Source organism: Ceratotherium simum, chromosome 17 (genome assembly GCF_057802395.1).
Source record: "Ceratotherium simum simum isolate JZ-2026a chromosome 17, ASM5780239v1, whole genome shotgun sequence".
In the NCBI taxonomy this organism is placed as follows: Eukaryota; Metazoa; Chordata; class Mammalia; order Perissodactyla; family Rhinocerotidae; genus Ceratotherium; species Ceratotherium simum.
In genome coordinates, this window is record NC_141916.1 from 58234591 (window position 1) to 58251053 (window position 16463).

The 16463-nt window shown below is 47.1% G+C and overlaps 1 protein-coding gene across 2 annotated transcripts in view; it reads left to right on the forward strand.

Annotated features, from left to right (window-relative positions):
- The first annotated feature begins 2841 nt into the window (after window positions 1-2841).
- Window positions 2842-16463, forward strand: part of B4GALNT3 (beta-1,4-N-acetyl-galactosaminyltransferase 3) — a 98563-nt gene continuing 84941 nt past the window's right edge. The window contains exon 1 of one of the 2 annotated variants that reach the window (XM_087442929.1): window positions 2842-3416. In XM_087442929.1, the coding sequence (XP_087299055.1) occupies window positions 3248-3416 (169 nt within the window). In that variant the 5' untranslated portion in view covers window positions 2842-3247. The remainder of the gene's footprint in view (window positions 3417-16463) is intronic. The other variant, XM_087442930.1, reaches the window with a different exon arrangement.

Sequence of the window (16463 nt, forward strand, 5' to 3'; positions counted from 1 at the left end):
CCAGTTAAATAGACATGACAATGAACAGACATTGGTGGCAATATTATGCCACCAGAATTTGTCACCATGAATACCTCAACCCATACACTAAGCTCTGGACCTGAAGGAGAGTGACAGCTAGCTCAATTGCTTGAGAAAGGAATTTGGGTCTCAAAGTCTGTGATATCATTAGGAATCAAAAAGGGATTTGGAGCAAGCAGTCTGAAATCAGGGTCTAGGTGAGAAGGCTATCTCAGTGCTGAGGAGGCAACCACAGCAGGGAGGAGAGCAGAGGAGGGAGAGAGAGCCACAAGGCTTTCCTGGCCTCCTTATCCTGCCCACCCCCGCATCCTCTCATCATAAGCAGGGAAATAATGATCTGTTTAGGGTATAAGAACAGAACAGAAGTGAGAAGAGGAGGCACAGAATTGAGAGATGTAGAGTGATCTCTTTCCTTTTCTGAATTTCTTTGGAATTCATTCTTTGGACCAGAACCTTGGCCTTTAAAGTGTCAGATTTCTTTTTCTGTGCAATATCTTTTCTCCTCAATGAAATGGCATGCTCCCTGTTTTACTCTCTCCCAGTTCCCACACAATAGATACTTCAAGGGTTTGGTTGATTGGAGCGGTTGCATATATTCTCTCAGGAGGGCCAGGCTTGAGAAGAGAATTATGGTAGGGCTGCCGCCTGTTTCCATGACCAAGTCCTGAAAATGACTCAGCCTAACATCCAGTCTGGTTGCCCCCAATGAGAGAAAGAGAGATTCTATTTACAGGCACCTTGGTCACCTCCTGTCTGCCTTAGCCAAGCTTTCGCATGCTGGCTGCTCCTGTCTCGGTCTTTGGGAGAGAAAAAAGAGTATGGGAAGTGCACATGTCTGTGGTTTGGAAATTCACAGAGATATTTCCCAGCTATTATTGAAGAATTGTCCTTTAGATTCATCTTTTGCTAGAGAACTACACTGAAAGTTTGGGGGATATTCACTCCAAGTGCTAACTTCATCTGCAAACATTACTGAATGCTAAATGGACATTGTGCTACACAATAAGAATGCAAAGTTCCCACTTTTGAAGCTTTACAGTGAAGTCGGGAAAACAAGATTTAGGCATCAAGTGAGTCTGTACATATGAATGGGTGGGGCAGACTGTCAGTTCTACTAAAGCTCCAAGGAGGACAGGGTTGCTCAGGACTGGGTTGGTCCAAGAAAGCTTCATAGAACCTGAAATGGACCTTGAAGAGTCAAACCTCATCAACCAATAAAGAAAATGTATTGGAGGGCAGTGAACAGACTCACTTTAGTTGGAGCAGGTTTCACATGGTCACATAAAGCTGGGAAAGGTTTTGGGAGGCCTTGAATTCCAGATTTACAGTCTGCATTTTAATCAGTAAGCACTGGGAAGCCATTAAATATTTTTGAGCATGTGTATAGACGTGTAAACGAATTTTATAAAGACTGTCAGGTGGTAGTGGGGAGGATGGCTGGGGTTGGGTGGAGGAGCCTGGTGTCCAGGGGGCTAGTTAGGAAAAGTTGTAATAGTCCAGTAGAGACTATCGGACTATTGCACATTCAACTAAGGGAGTAGCAGGAGAACAGGAAACAAAGCACTCAATTCTGTGAACTTCGGTCTTGGGACAGTATTTGCATGTTATTCATTTGATTTTAACATGCCTGGGAATGCTTTTTTTTTTTTTGTGAGGAAGATCAGCCCTGAGCTAACATCTGCCAATCCTCCTCTTTTTGTTGAGGAAGATTGGCCCTGGGCTAACATCCATGCCCATCTTTCTCCACTTTATATGGGATGCCGCCAGAGCATGGCTTGACAAGCGGTGTGTCAGTGCGCACCCTGGATCCGAACCGGCGACCCAGGGCCGCCACAGCGGGAGAGTGCACACTTAACGGCTTGCGCTACGGGGGCCGGCCGCCCCCCCCCCCCGCCGCCCCCCGAATGCTTTTGATCCTCCGCTTTCTCCATAGTCTCCTGATCATTTTCCCCAGGAGAAAGAGTGGAAAAGACAACTGTACTATTACTTGCTGAATGACCTTAGGCAATTTACTCTGCTCCTCTGGACCTTAATTATCTCATCTAAATCAGATGATAATGTTTTACCTGCCTGAAGGCAGAGAACTAGCATACAAAATATCTCGATGACCTTTCAACTTTTGGAGCGAGTTTCTTTCTTCTTTGATTTTTAATTCTTCAGAACTCTCCAACATCTACTCTCCCCCAACAGCTATTTCATCCTAGTCTGGGGGAAACGACTTGGGGTTCAGTCAGGGGCACATATAACTTCTCCAGTATCTGTTGGAGATATGGTTGAGCCTGGGAAGGAAGAGTCTTCAAATCCGACCTGGAAGAGGGAACTGTGGCTGAATTAAGTGGCCATTGTCTCCGAACTAATATCATGTCTACTCTTGTTACCTAGGGTAGGGAGATGGATCGTTGTAGGCCACGAAAAGCCCTGAAGCCAACGCCTCGGGTGTCACCGCCCCCACTCCCCACAACACTCCCCCCCCTCGCCCCGAGCCCCCCCCTCCCAGGTGTCTACCCAGCTTCTACTTCACTTCTGTTTGGGGAGCAACACCGCCAAGCGCCGGGGCAGTACCTCAGTTTCTCTCAGTCACACTGAGTCCAGATGAAACTCGCCCCCTCCTACACGCCACCCATCCCCAGTTGGCGGAGGCGCCAGATACTATTTTCTGGCCCCATCTCTTGCTGCCCCAGGGAGGCCAGAGGGGCTCTTCCCGGATCCCTGGGCTCCTCCGGGGCGGAGCCCACCTGTGCTTCGTGGGCGGGGCCGAGGCCGGGGCGGGACAGGTGGGTGTGCGCTCTCCTCCTTCCGCTGGGGGAGCCGAAGCGGGAGGAGGCGAGGGGAGAGACGGCCAGGCGCGCACCTAGGGAAGCCTTCTTGTGTGCAGTCTCTAAGAGCGAGGGAGCGAGCGAGCGAGGAGGGCGGGCGGCAGCGAGCCGGAGACGAGGAGCGGCGTGGGGAGGAGAGCCGACCGCGGACACTCGGGGAGGAGGAGCCGGGCTCTGCTCCGGGAGACCTGAGCCCGGCGCGAGGCGCCCGCGCAGCGCAGAGACCCCCTGCGCGCGGAGCATGAGTCGGCGCCCGGCTGGAGAGCGGCGGGGGGAGACGGCCTCGGCGCACCCCTGAGGCGCTGGGCTGGGGCTGGGACAGCGTGCGCCCGGGGCGCTGGGCCCGGCCGGGGGGCGGGGGCTGCGAGGGGAGCAGCCCGCGCTGGCGGCGGCCGCCCGGGCGCAGCGCGATGGGGAGCCCCCGGGCCGCGCTGCTCCTGCTGCTCCTGCGCCCGGTCAAGCTGCTGCGGAGGCGCTTCCGGCTGCTGCTGGCGCTCGCCCTGGTGTCGCTGGGGCTCTGGACTCTTTATCTGGAACTGGTGGCGTCGGCCCAGGTCGGCGGGAACCCCCTGAACCGCAGTAAGTAGCGCCGGGGGCGGGGGAGGGCGCGAGGTGGGAGGAGGCAGTGCCGGTGGCTCCCGCGTTGGGGGACCCGCCTCATCCTCAGCCCCGATTCCCACCTCGTTTTCGTCTCCAGGTGCCCGGCGCCGCCCTGCTGCCTACTCCGAGAGAGACGAGGGGGTGGGGAGGCGCGGGGCCGGGCGCCGAATTCCCGAGCCGGGGCCTGCCCGCGGCTGTACGGGGCCGGGGCATCCTTGGCGCTGCTCGCTTCTCCCTTCGGAGGGCGACCGGGAGAGAGGCTCCCCGCCCGCCCTGTGGAAATGCTGGCCATGACCTGGGGCACCTCCAGCCGCGCTAGGCTGGCAGTCCCCTTGGAAGAGAAAGCGCGGTCCGCGCCGGGCTCGTCTGTATTTGTGTCTGGGTTGCCCTCGGCAGTCTAGTCCCCACCGAGGCCACGCGCTCCACTCAGCGCGGCCCAAACTTGGCTCACCGCTGTCTCTGTGGCTCGCTCCTCTCCTGCTGCGTTTTCTCGGGTTCTTTATTTTAACAGTATCCCCGAGAACCACCTATCCTCCCCTCTTCCCATACTCCACTCCCAGCCGCTTCCTCTTCCTCAAAGTCTCCCACCTCCTCACCAGCCGTCCCTTCTCCTAGTCCTGGCTGACCCTCCAGCTAGTTGTCTGAAGCCTGCCTTGGGAACCCTGTGGAATGTACTCAACACCCCAGACCCTGCTCAAGGAGACAATAGACAGCACAGTGGGCCAGGCAGTGGGTAGATTCCTACTTCTTTTTTTTAACTTAGCCAAAGCCACTTAATTTTTCTGTGCCTCAGTTTCTTTCTAGGTAATGGGAGGGAATGGTCTCTTTCTCTTTTTACTTCAACAGGCATGGCTATCTGAGGTGATTTTCAATTTACTGCTGGTGGAGCTAACAAAGTAAAACTCTGAAAGTGTCAGGGACTGTAAAAGGTCAATGTAATATTTGGAAAAAGGAGTGAAGAAAATCCCAGAACCACCAGGTGCCCTTCCCAAAGCCTGAGGGGCAGAGGTTCATAATTCTAGCACATTGTCTCCCATCCCTTCACTTCCCCCTTTCAGGAAACTCGGAAGGAATGACTGATGAAATTGCTGGGGAGAAGAAGCTCTGACATGTCCTGTGTCAACTGCTCTGCCCAGAGTTGGGTGTGGTGCTTTGCCTTCTCCTGTGGCCAAAGAGAGGGAATTACTAGGGTCAGTAATTGAGCTGGTTCAGGGTGGAGGTATATATTTACGGTGGAACCTCTCACTCTGAGGCAGTGGAAATAATTCTGGGAGTGTTTGAGTTGGGAGAGTGAGGTTCCAGTCCAGATTCTGCCAGTAACTAGTTGGGGAATCAAGGGAAAAATGGTAGCTTCTCAGGTAGAAGGAGGAAGTTGGACTAAATGATCTCCCAGGTCCCTCTCAATGTGGATACTAAGATTGTGTGATCTTCCCTGCTTGAGCTAGTGGGAGAGTTTTTCCTTCTGGTGACCAACATCTGCCTTCCCTCTCAGAGCCTTGCTCTTCCTTGTGAAAGAGTGAATCTTCTCTTCCACACCACAGCCACTCAGTCCCTAGTGCATGAGCCAGTTGGAGTGTGGATAGTGGGAGGCCCAGGGAGGGATCTCCCTTCTCTCCTCCTTGGGACACCCCTTCTCAATGTGGCCCCCATCTTGTTAATGTGGTAGCCAGTGGGATCCTCTGCACAGATTTTTGTTTGTGTTTGTTATTGTGAGGAAGATCAGCCCTGTGCTAACATCTGCCAATCCTCCTCATTTTGCTGAGGAAGACCTGCCCTGAGCTAACATCTATTGCCAGTCCTCCTCTCTTTTTTCCCTTTTTCTCCCCAAAGCCCCAGTAGGTAGTTGTATGTCATAGTTGCACATCCTTCTAGTTGCTGTATGTGGGATGCGGCCTCAGCATGGTTGGACAAGCGGTGCGTCAGTGTGCGCCCGGGATCCGAACCTGGGCCGCCAGTAGTGGAGCGCACGTACTTAACCGCTAAGCCACGGGGCCGGCCCCTCTCTGCACAGATTAAAAACAGAGAAAAACTATTGCTTTGTGACCCTGAAATCAGTGACCTCCCTTCCTCCCCCCAGCCCCCTACACATACCTTTTCTTTACCTCAAGTGTGTTTTCTCCTCAGAGACCAGAACCAGTTTGCCATAATAGTAACCTCACACTCTGGCTCCCAACCTCTGTCTCCTGTTGGCTGTCTCATCCTTAGCCATCAATTCTTGGGTCTGTTTGGTGTCCCTCCTGGAGGAATCTTAATTCTCTGACTGGGTTTCCTTATTCTTTGTTTCCTTTTACAAACTGACCCTTCTCCAGAGAAATGTTCCCAGTTTTCTATTCTAGAACTGGCTTTCTGTTTCCCTAATTCTCATTTTGTTTTTCAGTTTTTTTTATCACTGTGTTTTCTTTTTTTTAATTGATGTCTTAATAGTTTATAACATTGTGAAATTTTAATTGTACATTATTGTTTGTCACTCACCATATGAATGCCTCCCTTCACCCCTTGTGCCCACCAGCCGAGCCCCATGCCCCTGTAACCACCAAACAGTTCTCTGTCAGTGTGTCCCTAACCCTCATTTTTAACAAGAGTCCAAGCTGGGGCCCTGATGGATCCCTTGTTTCCTCTTCCCAGCCTCCTGGAACCTGAAATGCATCTACTGTGCGGAGTGGCTTTTCACACTGGGCTGTCGCATTGCATTCTACTCTTCTCTTGATTTTCGTTTGGAATGAGATTTAGAAGGTGGCTATGGTTTCTGGCTCCTTGTCTTCCAGTCTCTGTTTTTAAGAAACCCAGACATTGTGCATCAAAGTCCTCTTTTGTCCTGTAGGTCTTACTCTCAGCTCAGAGCTGTTCCTTGGCGGGGAGAGCAGGGGAGGGAGAGAGGTAGAAAGGGGCTGCTAGCATTCCCTCCTCTATACCCTGGTGTACAACAGTGACCAGGGTAGTAAAACTTCCCCTCCCAGAACTGTAGCTGTGGCCTTGACCACAGCAACCAGAGCCCCATATTGGCTCTGCTTCCCAACAAGCCACCCTGCCTGCTCTCTCTAGCAGTCCCTGCCAACTCACTCCACCGCCAGCTTTCCTGTCATCTGTAAGGCCAGCCTCTGTTACCAGGAACCTTTCATTTGCGTCTCTGTGTGACTGGTACATTGATCTGGCGCTGGAAGAAGTGCACGGAGACATGGCAGTCACAAACTCCAGGGTGGTAAAGTAATGATAGGGGAGCATGCTTCCTGCTTCATCTTCATGGAATAACCCAGTAGTTTAAGATATGGGTGATGTGCACTTTGGGCTCCATATGTAGAAGAAGATAGAACCACAATTGGAGTAACTTCAGAGAAAAGCAACCCAAATCGTTAACGAATAGAAAATGGGTTTCTTGGACAAAACAATTAGAGTCGTTCACTCTTTAAACACATATTTCCTTTGCATGTACCTCCAGCAAGATGTTGTGCTAGGTCGGTTAGATACGATGTAGACTAGGTTATGGTTTCTGCTCTCTCACAGCTTTCTCTCTAGGAGAGGAGTCCAAGCACATATGTAAAAATAATCATAATATAAAACTATCATTAAGTTTTACAAATGTAGAACCTGGATGTTGCTGTGACACTTCTGGAAATGGGACATGGCTCTTTCAACTAATATTTCATGGAAGTGGTGACGTTTCAGGAGATCTCGAGGAGCTGGTAAGATTTTAATGGCTACAGAGAAAGACGGCTAATCCAAGCAGAAAGAGCAGCATAAATAAAGACCAAGAGTCAGGGAAAAGTTAGTATTGGGGAATGTGGAGCATGTGGGTTTGGTGAAGCAGAGGATATGAAGGAGAGTATAGGATGGTGCTACATTATGAAAGACTTTGAATAACAACCTTAAAGAGTGGCATTTATTCAGTAGATTAGAGAAAGCAGTTGAAAGTTTTAGAATAGGATAGCACTGTGGAATGGAACAGGCAAGGGTAATAGTAAAACAAGTTAACAATATTTTGGAGTGGATAGTGGTGCCTGAACAGGGTCCTGAAGGTCCCTTGCTGTGGCTGACGTTAGCCCTTTAGCTGCTGAGTCATGAAGCTCTCCTGGGGTCAGGTCAGGTCAGAGTGGTAGTGGGACATTCAGAGGGCTTGGGGGCAGTCGCTATATACCAACACATTCATAAGTATTTCAGTATTTAATAACTGGTACAGCTGTACTGGTGTGTACCGGCTGAAAAGCAGCCCTGGGAACAGACTATTACTGGAAGTTAAAGACTCTCCATTCTGGTAGGTTTTAACAAGTCATACCCATTTGTTCAGATTGGATTAGCTAAGTCCTGCCGGAGGGGAGAGTTCTGGACTAAAATGGTTGCTAGGTTCTGTGCTCTATAATTGACCTAGTGCTGGGACCAACTTGGTGCTGGAGCCAAGAGATGGCGTTTGGGCGCAGAGCCAGGGCTGAATGAGAGCACGCGCCAGCCTCTTTCTAGATCTCGCAAGGCTGATCTGGTATGTCCCCGTTTAAGTGCCAGGTTTACCTGCTGAACCCCAAAGTGTTCTCGAGCTCAGGAATTAGTCGGCTTTTGCTGCCTTAAGTCTATAACACATCGGTCTGGTTGGCCCTTGTGATTTCTGATTGACTTTGAGTGGGCTGAGGGAGGTACACGCACAGATGTTAGGCGGGCACTTTAGCTCCCAGGGTCACCACAGGCGTTCCGATTTGGAAAGGATACCAACCCTCCAGTAACAGAGATAACTCAGGGCAGAACAGTAATCTGAGACGCAGGTGGGGAGAGAGGGAGAAACAAATGAGACAGATGTGTGGGCAGAGCAGGGATGGTGTGGCTTAGAGCTGAAACTCAGAGCAGAGGAGAGTGGAGAAAGGAAACACAAGTGCCTCGTGTGCTCCTTGTGGCCTGCGACCATGTCTCTTGCTGCCCTGGCTGGGCTGCCCTTCTTTCCCATGGAACCTTTGGCACCTGTTCCTGTGTCCTACTTACCTCTCTTTATGCTGCCGTCCTGGTCACTTGGCTGCTGCGTGTATCTTCAAATCAGTATTCACTTCTGGGGACATGGCTCTCAAATAAAGCCCTTCTGGTTATGGATGGTAAGCTCTGAATTTCCAAGCACCTGATATTTTCCACTGGCAGATACTTTGTTTATCAGTGACTGATCCAAGAATAGAACCTAGGGATTCTTGTTCCTTGTACCATAATACATATAAACAACAATAGCCTTTAAGCATAAATGCAAAGGTTAAAAATTTAGCCATCAATGTTTTTTTTATCTTAAAACATAAAAGATAAAAACTATTTTTTATCTTTTTTTATCTTCAGACCTAGCACTGTCTGTACCAGGAAGGCAGTGTGTGACAAAGGAGACCTTACCCAGACTTGGCATCTCCTTTTCCTGGCCCCTTCAGTCCCTGTTCTGACATTGCCAGCAGAATTGTAGCAACATAGCCCACCCTCTCTATCCTGCCCACCACCCAGGGACCCTCAGTCTGAGTTGAGGCCTCATTTGCCTGCTCGGTGGTGCTGGGGCTGCTTCCCACTCCCTGTCCTAGGAATTGTTCAGATGCCCTGCGTGGTTACAGTGGCTTTGCAAAGCACAAGGTTTTCTGAAGCAACCACTTCTGTGCTGGTTTTAGGAGCGGCTGGTAGTTGCACTGCAGTAATTTTCCAGGCCATGGAGCCTGGACTTGCCCTCTAGTGCTGAGCTTTATGGAGCAGAGCAGAGCAGCCGCCATAGCAGAGTTTGCTTTGGAAGGGGGCCTAGAGGCTGTTCTTGGAGTCGGCCTCTCACTGTCTAGTTCTCTACCAAGTTCCCACCAGTCTCAAAAATTTACCCTTTTATTTTCCATGAGCGCTTTTCCTTATATGCAAGGATAATGAGGTCTAAACTAGGCCAACCATACATACGTTTTGAACTTTAAGACAATCCTTTGACCTTGTGATCCACAATTAATAGATTTATATGTTATTTGATATAAAAAAATACTACTGGAAGAGGTGAGAATAGTTTGGATGGTGTATATAAAGGATGTTGGGCTGAATATGGTATATATTCTGAGCAAGGCATGACGGATACATCTTTAAATTTTTACAGACTCTTAGGTTCTAATAAGTGCTGCTTTCAATGTGAGAAGTATCCATGAGACAAGCAAAAATGAATATTCTTTTTATCTTTGTGATATTTTAGTATGTAATTTTTTGTGAAAAACTTTTTTTTTGTGAGGAAGATCAGCCTTGAGCTAACATCCAATCCCACTCCTCCTCTTTTTTTTTGCTGAGGGAGATTGGCACTGAGCTAACATCCATGCCCATCTTCCTCTACTTTATATGGGACGCCACCACAGCATGGCTTGATGAGCGGTGCATAGGCGCGCGCCTGGAATCGGAACCTGCGAACCCTGGGCCACTGAAGCGGAGTGCGCGCACTTAACCACTTGCACCACTGGGCTGGCCCCTGAAATTTTTTTTGTTTCTCAACTACTAACAAACTTTTTTTAGAAAATAAGGATACACATTGTCCTTGTCATCCCTGGTTGTGTGTGTGTTTTTTAACTTTTCACTGAAGTATCTTATATGTACAGAAAAGTGCCCATATAAATGTACAGCTTGGTGAATTTCCACAAACTGAACATACCCGTGTAACGAGCATCCTACGAAGATCAGAAACTTACCAGCCTCCCAACAGCCCCCCTTGGGCTCCCTTTCAGTCACTACCATAAGCGTAGATTAATTTAGCCACTTTTTTTACTTTCTGTGTAAAAACATGTGATTTATTTTTAAAATAATATTTATTATTATTATTATTATTATTTTTAATAATTTTATTTATTTTTTTTCCCCCAAAGCCCCACTAGATAGTTGTATGTCATAGCTGCACATCCTTCCAGTTGCTGTATGTGGGACACGGCCTCAGCATGGCCAGAGAAGCAGCGCGTTGGTGCGTGCCCGGGATCCGAACCCGGGTCGCCAGCAGCAGAGCACGCGCACTTAACCGCTAAGCCACAGGGCCGGCCCAATAATATTTATTATTATAAAAATAATACATGTTCATTATGCTAGATGACAGCTGTGTTACCTGGACCACATTCACCCCTGTAAAATTACTTTTTTGCACTTTAGGCACCCCAGTACCACTGATCTAGCTTAAAGAGTGGCCAAGGAAGACCAAGGACCAAAGTGCTATGAGACACAGCCCTGTGAAATTCTCCATGAGAGCTGCTGCAAGGATGGAATTGAGAAACATTGCTTATCCTGTGTATGAGAACCCTCTCAAAATGTTTCTTCTGGTCTTGATATTAGAAATAGATATGCTTCTCTTGAGCAATCAATTTGTTTTAATTTTTATTGGCCATGTAAATTGTAGAACCGCTCAGTTTTCTCCCTTTGTGTTTGTTACTAGAAAGCTTTAGAATTCTGTTTTTGGTTCATCTGGAAAAAAGTGTAAAAAATTTTATGGTCTGCGTTTTGGTATCAATTTTATGCCTATCCCTTTATTTTTCCTTTTTTTACCCACAACTACTTCTAGTTTATGTCCTCTTACATTCTATGGCCCTTTTAAGCCACTTTAATTTTTTCTGGACCAATCAAGATGTAAAAGAAATCAATGAAAATGCTATGGTATATATAAAAGTATGAAGAAGAAATTAACAATCACCGGGCGGCCCCATGGCTTAGTGGTTAAGTGCGCGCGCTCTGCTACTGGCGGCCCGCGTCGGATCCCGGGCGCGCACCGATGTACCGCTTCTCCGGCCATGCTGAGGCCGCGTCCCACATACAGCAATTAGAAGGATGTGCAACTATGACATACAACTATCTACTGGGGCTTTGGGGAAAAAAAGGAGGAGGATTGGCAATAGATGTTAACTCAGAGCCAGTCTTCCTCAGCAAAAAGAGGAGGATTAGCACGGATATTAGCTCAGGGCTGATCTTCCTCACACACACAAAAAAAGAAATTAACAATCACCTATAATCCCGCTGTTCTGATCTAGAGATTGTTGAAAACATAAAGTATAATAGCCATGATAACCAGATACTGGATTATGGAATACCTTAAACAAGAATTCTAGATTAAAAAATCAAAAAAGCTGAAAAATTATTTTTCTGATTTTTTTTGTCTTTTGTTTATTTAGGTATTGAAAAATTGAATGATATTCAACAATAAATTCTCACCTACTTACTCACTATGAAAAGAATATCGATAGCTTGGAATTTAGTGACACATGTTGGGGCCTGAGCCACTGTCATTGAAAACAATGACATAAATACAGGGAAAATTCAATAAAGCTTGAGGCACTCCTGACACTACTGATAAAACAACTGAGAGGACTGGCCAGGAAGGCCAGAAACCTCAGCTTTGTCGTGTCAAGACAAACGGGGATACCATGAACAGGGAAGACTTTGGCCACTGCCCAGCTGTGGCTTGTGGATGCATAAAGTCACAAACGTGAGAGAGTCAGCCCCTTGACTAACAGAAGAGAAAACAGGCCCAGGGAAGAGATGTTATCTGCCTCCTCTCTCCATTTCTTCTTTTAAACTGTGTTCTTGGGGTGCCAAGCAGAGACTACATACGTGTCCTATTCCATACCGGGTAGAATTGTGCTTTATGGCACCAGGACCTGGGAAGAGGGTCAAGGATGGGAAAAGGAGAAAGAAAGGTAGGGGGTGGGAATAGAGAAGTAACATTCCAGACAGACCAAGGATTTTTTATATAAATGCCCAGGATATTGAGTGATGTGTGTTTTTCAATTTTTATTTATTTTGCAAATCTTGAATGGCTTGCAGAGGTGATTCATTTTAAAACTTCAAAGTGTTTATGGAGCATTTACTTTTTTGTGTGGGACTGAGTGGGATAAAAAGTGTTGATGGTGCCTGGAAAAAATTATGGAATTTGAAGACAGGGCAGTGTTCAAATCCAAGCTCTATTACTCAGCAGTTGCGGGACCTCGTATAAGGTTTTATTCCTTTTCAAGCCTCAGACGCTTCATCTGGGTAACGGGGTTATAATGCCCTTCCTATAGAGATTCCTTTATTACTAAATAAGATTTAGTGAGTCTAGCACATACTAGGTTCCCAGTTAGATTTAACATAAGCCTAGCACATAGTAGGAGCACAGTGAATGTTGGTTCCCACCTCTTCTCCCTGAGAGTTTACAGTCTGGTAGGAATTAGAGAATGGCTGTGCAGACAGGAGTGAGTGGATACGTTCCTCGACTGGCCCTTTTGCCAATGCCTTTTCAACTTCTCAGTCCGTGACACAGCTACTCTCAGTCCTTCAGCAGTCTCCAGGCCGTCCATGCCCAGTACCTGCCACCAATACACATTCTTTAACCACTCTTTTTTTCTCCGTGATGTTTGGCTGCCTGCATCTTTCCATCCCCATCCCAGGCAAACATTTGCAAAGGATTAGGTTAGAAGTCAAGGATTTTGCTGAGAATGAGAGATATTTGGGGATGTACCAGGGCACAAAAGCTCAGCAGTTGGGAAATAAATGGTAGCCTGTCACTCTGCTGCATGCCACTGAGTACGCTGAGGATTTCTGGGACTGGAAGGCAGGAAACTGGGCAGTCATCTCGGTTTAAATCCTAGCTTTAACTGACTAATCAAGAGTTCTTGGGCAAGTCCCTTTTCTTTTGAGGGTTTCAGTTTCATAATCTTTGAATGGGATGCCTCTTTCAAGGGTAGGTTTGGAACCTCTCCTGTGTCACCAGGGTGCCACAGGGACTGTCAGTCTTTGACATTCTGGCACTGGTCTTTCAAGACTCAGTTGCCTGAACTGAGAAGTGGCAGCTATCCCAGTGCTTCTGGCTACTTGGCCTCCAAGGTCATCTCTGACGACGTGGTCTCCATGTGAGCAGTTGCCTCAAAGATTAAAGGCCTCTCTGCTGAGATCTTCTTACAAATCTTCTGATCCATTCCTTTCCACCCTGCTAGCGAACCCAGGGTTCAAATGGATGCACCCAGGCGCTTGCACATACGCACTTTCCCCTCACCAACCAGCTGGTCTCCTAACTCTGCTCACTGCAACCTCTGAGTCAAAGATTGGCAGGGGGAGTGAGCACATTGAGGATTTCCAATGAACTAGGGACAAAGTGTTAATATATATTCTTAGTTCTTGGTTCTCTTTTTTATTTCAGCTGAGTAGAGGGCCTGGGAAAAGGGAGAGGAGGATGAGGAGTATGTATCAGGTGAACAACTTCTAGCAGCAGAAGGCAGGGAAAATCACACAGGCACAAAGAAGGGGTAGAAAATTAGGGAGAGAAGTTGAGGGAGAGACGTCTACCCCATTTTTTTACTTGATTCGGTGACTATATTTTTCAAATCTCTTAAGTTTTATTTGGTTCTATTTCAAATTTGGTTCCTTTTTAAATACTATATTTTTCTTTTTTTAATAATTTAAGACAATTTATTTTATCTAATCTATTATCTAAAGTTTTTGTTTTTTGCACACTAAGAGGCTGTTAAAATGTTAACATCTGCTTGCTGCTCTGATGTTCATATCTTCATTTTTTGGCCCCTGGAGATTTCCCTTTCCTTATGGAAAGCTTAACTATGTAAACAAAAAGAAGTTTGTCATATTTTATCCAGCGTTTCTTAGTACTTTGGTATATTTCCCAAAAGGAAGTCCTTTGACCTGAATCTTTAAGATCTCCTCCACTCCAGTTGTCGGGATTACTGGTGTGTGTGTCTAAGCACAGGTGGATATTTCCATTTGAGGAAGACATCATCAGCTAAGTGAAAGTTTAGGAACACAAGTCCTGTGGTGCAGAGGCTCACATGATTGAAGCTGAGGTTGAAAAGGTGGTGACATGATTGTCGAGTCTCGAGTGCCAGGCTGCTGAGTTTGGACTTGGTAGGGAGCAACATAAATTTTTCAAAGTAAGGATTTGATATTATGAAGACAGTTTTCTTATTTTCATCCAGTGATTCATACTTTAATTCTTCAGTCATTTATTGAATACCTTTTATGTCCTAGGGCTTGTGATTATAGGTAGATTAAGCTGTTGGGAGTTTGCAGGATGGCTTGGAGATAGAGAGGCCACTTAGGTGGTTATTGCAGTGACCTAGAGTGTGGGCGGTGAGTGCCTAGCTGAGAAAGGTGACAGAAGAGAGCTAAGACCTCTCAAGGAAAGAAGTGACAGAATTTGGTGGCAGATTTGTTGTAGAAGGCAATGGAATACTACAGTTCTGGGTTTCCCACATGGTTCTCTGGCTACATTCTGCCATGACCGTTTTAATTAAGGGCTGCCTTGCACACCTAGCATCTCAAATGTGTTCTGATGAGAAAAAACTGCTTTCACTTCTCCTTACACTTTCCTTTCTGGGACTTGGATACCATGCTGGTCCTGCAGAAGAATACAAAGGGACCGGAGACATTCATTCAACAAATATTTATTGAGCACTCGTATGTGCCAGGCAGTGTTGTAGATATTAGGGACAGAGAAGGGAACCAGAAATTTAAAGGCTTTGCTGTCATGCAGCTTACCTTTCATAAGGAAAAGACAGATAGTAAACACATAAACAAATAGATATGAATTTCAGATAGTGATGAGTTCTTGGAAGGAAATGAAACATGGTAATGGCACAAAGTTTCTGGATGGAGGGGTGAGAGAAAAGACCAGCTCAGAGAGTGAGGGGCCTCTCTGAGAAGTGCCTTTCCTAAAATAGATGACTTAGGGGTAGAGGACATGATTAAGCACCAGCTGAATGTCAGGATTACAAGTCCCTCAGGAATTCAGAGAATGGGAGCTGGGTAGAAGAGGAAAGACTGTAGAACAGGGTCATTGCTCAGTGTCAGGATGAGCATCTCCTTCCACCGCCTCCATTGTCCTGAAAACAATGTCCTTCTTCACCTCCCTGGCAGGAATAGAGTCAGCCTCAGACTCTGGGTTTTCTACTGGGAGTACCTGAGAAAGAGGTTCTGGCCAAAGGCTCTGTCTGGGCCTGGGGAGAAGGAATAGTGGTGGTTTTTTCCTCATTACAAAGTTGGATCCCAAAACCAGGACAAGAGGAGAAGATGTCCTATCAACAGCCCAGTTGGCATTAAACTCTGTCCCCCTTCCTTCACAGCATTTTTTTTTGTGCCTCCATTGGTGCACTTATCAAAGTCTGCCTTGCATCAGAGTTATTTATGTCTGTGTTTGTCTTCCCCTATGAGATTGCAAATTTCTAGAGTGCTGGACCTGGGCGTTTCTTCCCCCTTTGTCTCCCTAGTGCAGAGATTTTTAACCTTTTGTGGCTCGCTTACGCTTGTAAGAATCTGGTGAAGAAACTTTGGACCCTCTCCCCAGAAATTAGCCTGCCCCCTCTTATAATTTGCATGTTATTTTGGGGAGGTACACAGGCCCCTGGCACCCATCCATGAGTCCCTAGTTAAGAACTCTGCCTGAGTGCTTTGCCCAATACGTGGTAAGTTTGAGTACCATGAGTTTGATTGACTGGGGGACATCCTCCCAATTAAATCCCTTTACTCTAGTTGTAGGGGACAGATGTTAGGTGGGAGAAAGAGAGCCAGGAAGCAGTCCTACTGCTATGGGAGGCAGAAGATCATGTATTCACTCTGGAAGTAACCATCCAGAGAGCAGTAGCTTCACCGCCGCTTCTTGTCCCTGGAGAACCTGAGTTGAGGTTCTCTCCCTTGGGCTGGTCTTTTCTTGAACTCTTGAATGCTGCTCTCCAGTCTCATGATATTTCTTCTGCCTGCCTTTCAAAACTCTGCCCGTCCTTTTAATCTCATCTCTTCCCTGAAGACTCCCTCAATTATTTCAGTAACAGCTGACCTTACCCTTTTTGGAACTTTTGTTGCTCTGAAGTTGTCTGAAATTCACAGTTGGTATTTTCTTTTATTATTATCTTCTAGATATTTTCTTTTATTCCTACTTCATCTGGGTGGGTCTTGTGTACTCCAACTAGGTTGTTTAAGAAGCCAAAGATGGCTCCAAAGTATCTGGTCTTGGCAATTTGCTTCACCTTCCCCACAGCATTGATGGAGGCAGGTGGTTCACTTGGAATTGAGTTGGCACAGCTTCCATTGCACCCATGTTTCCTCCACATG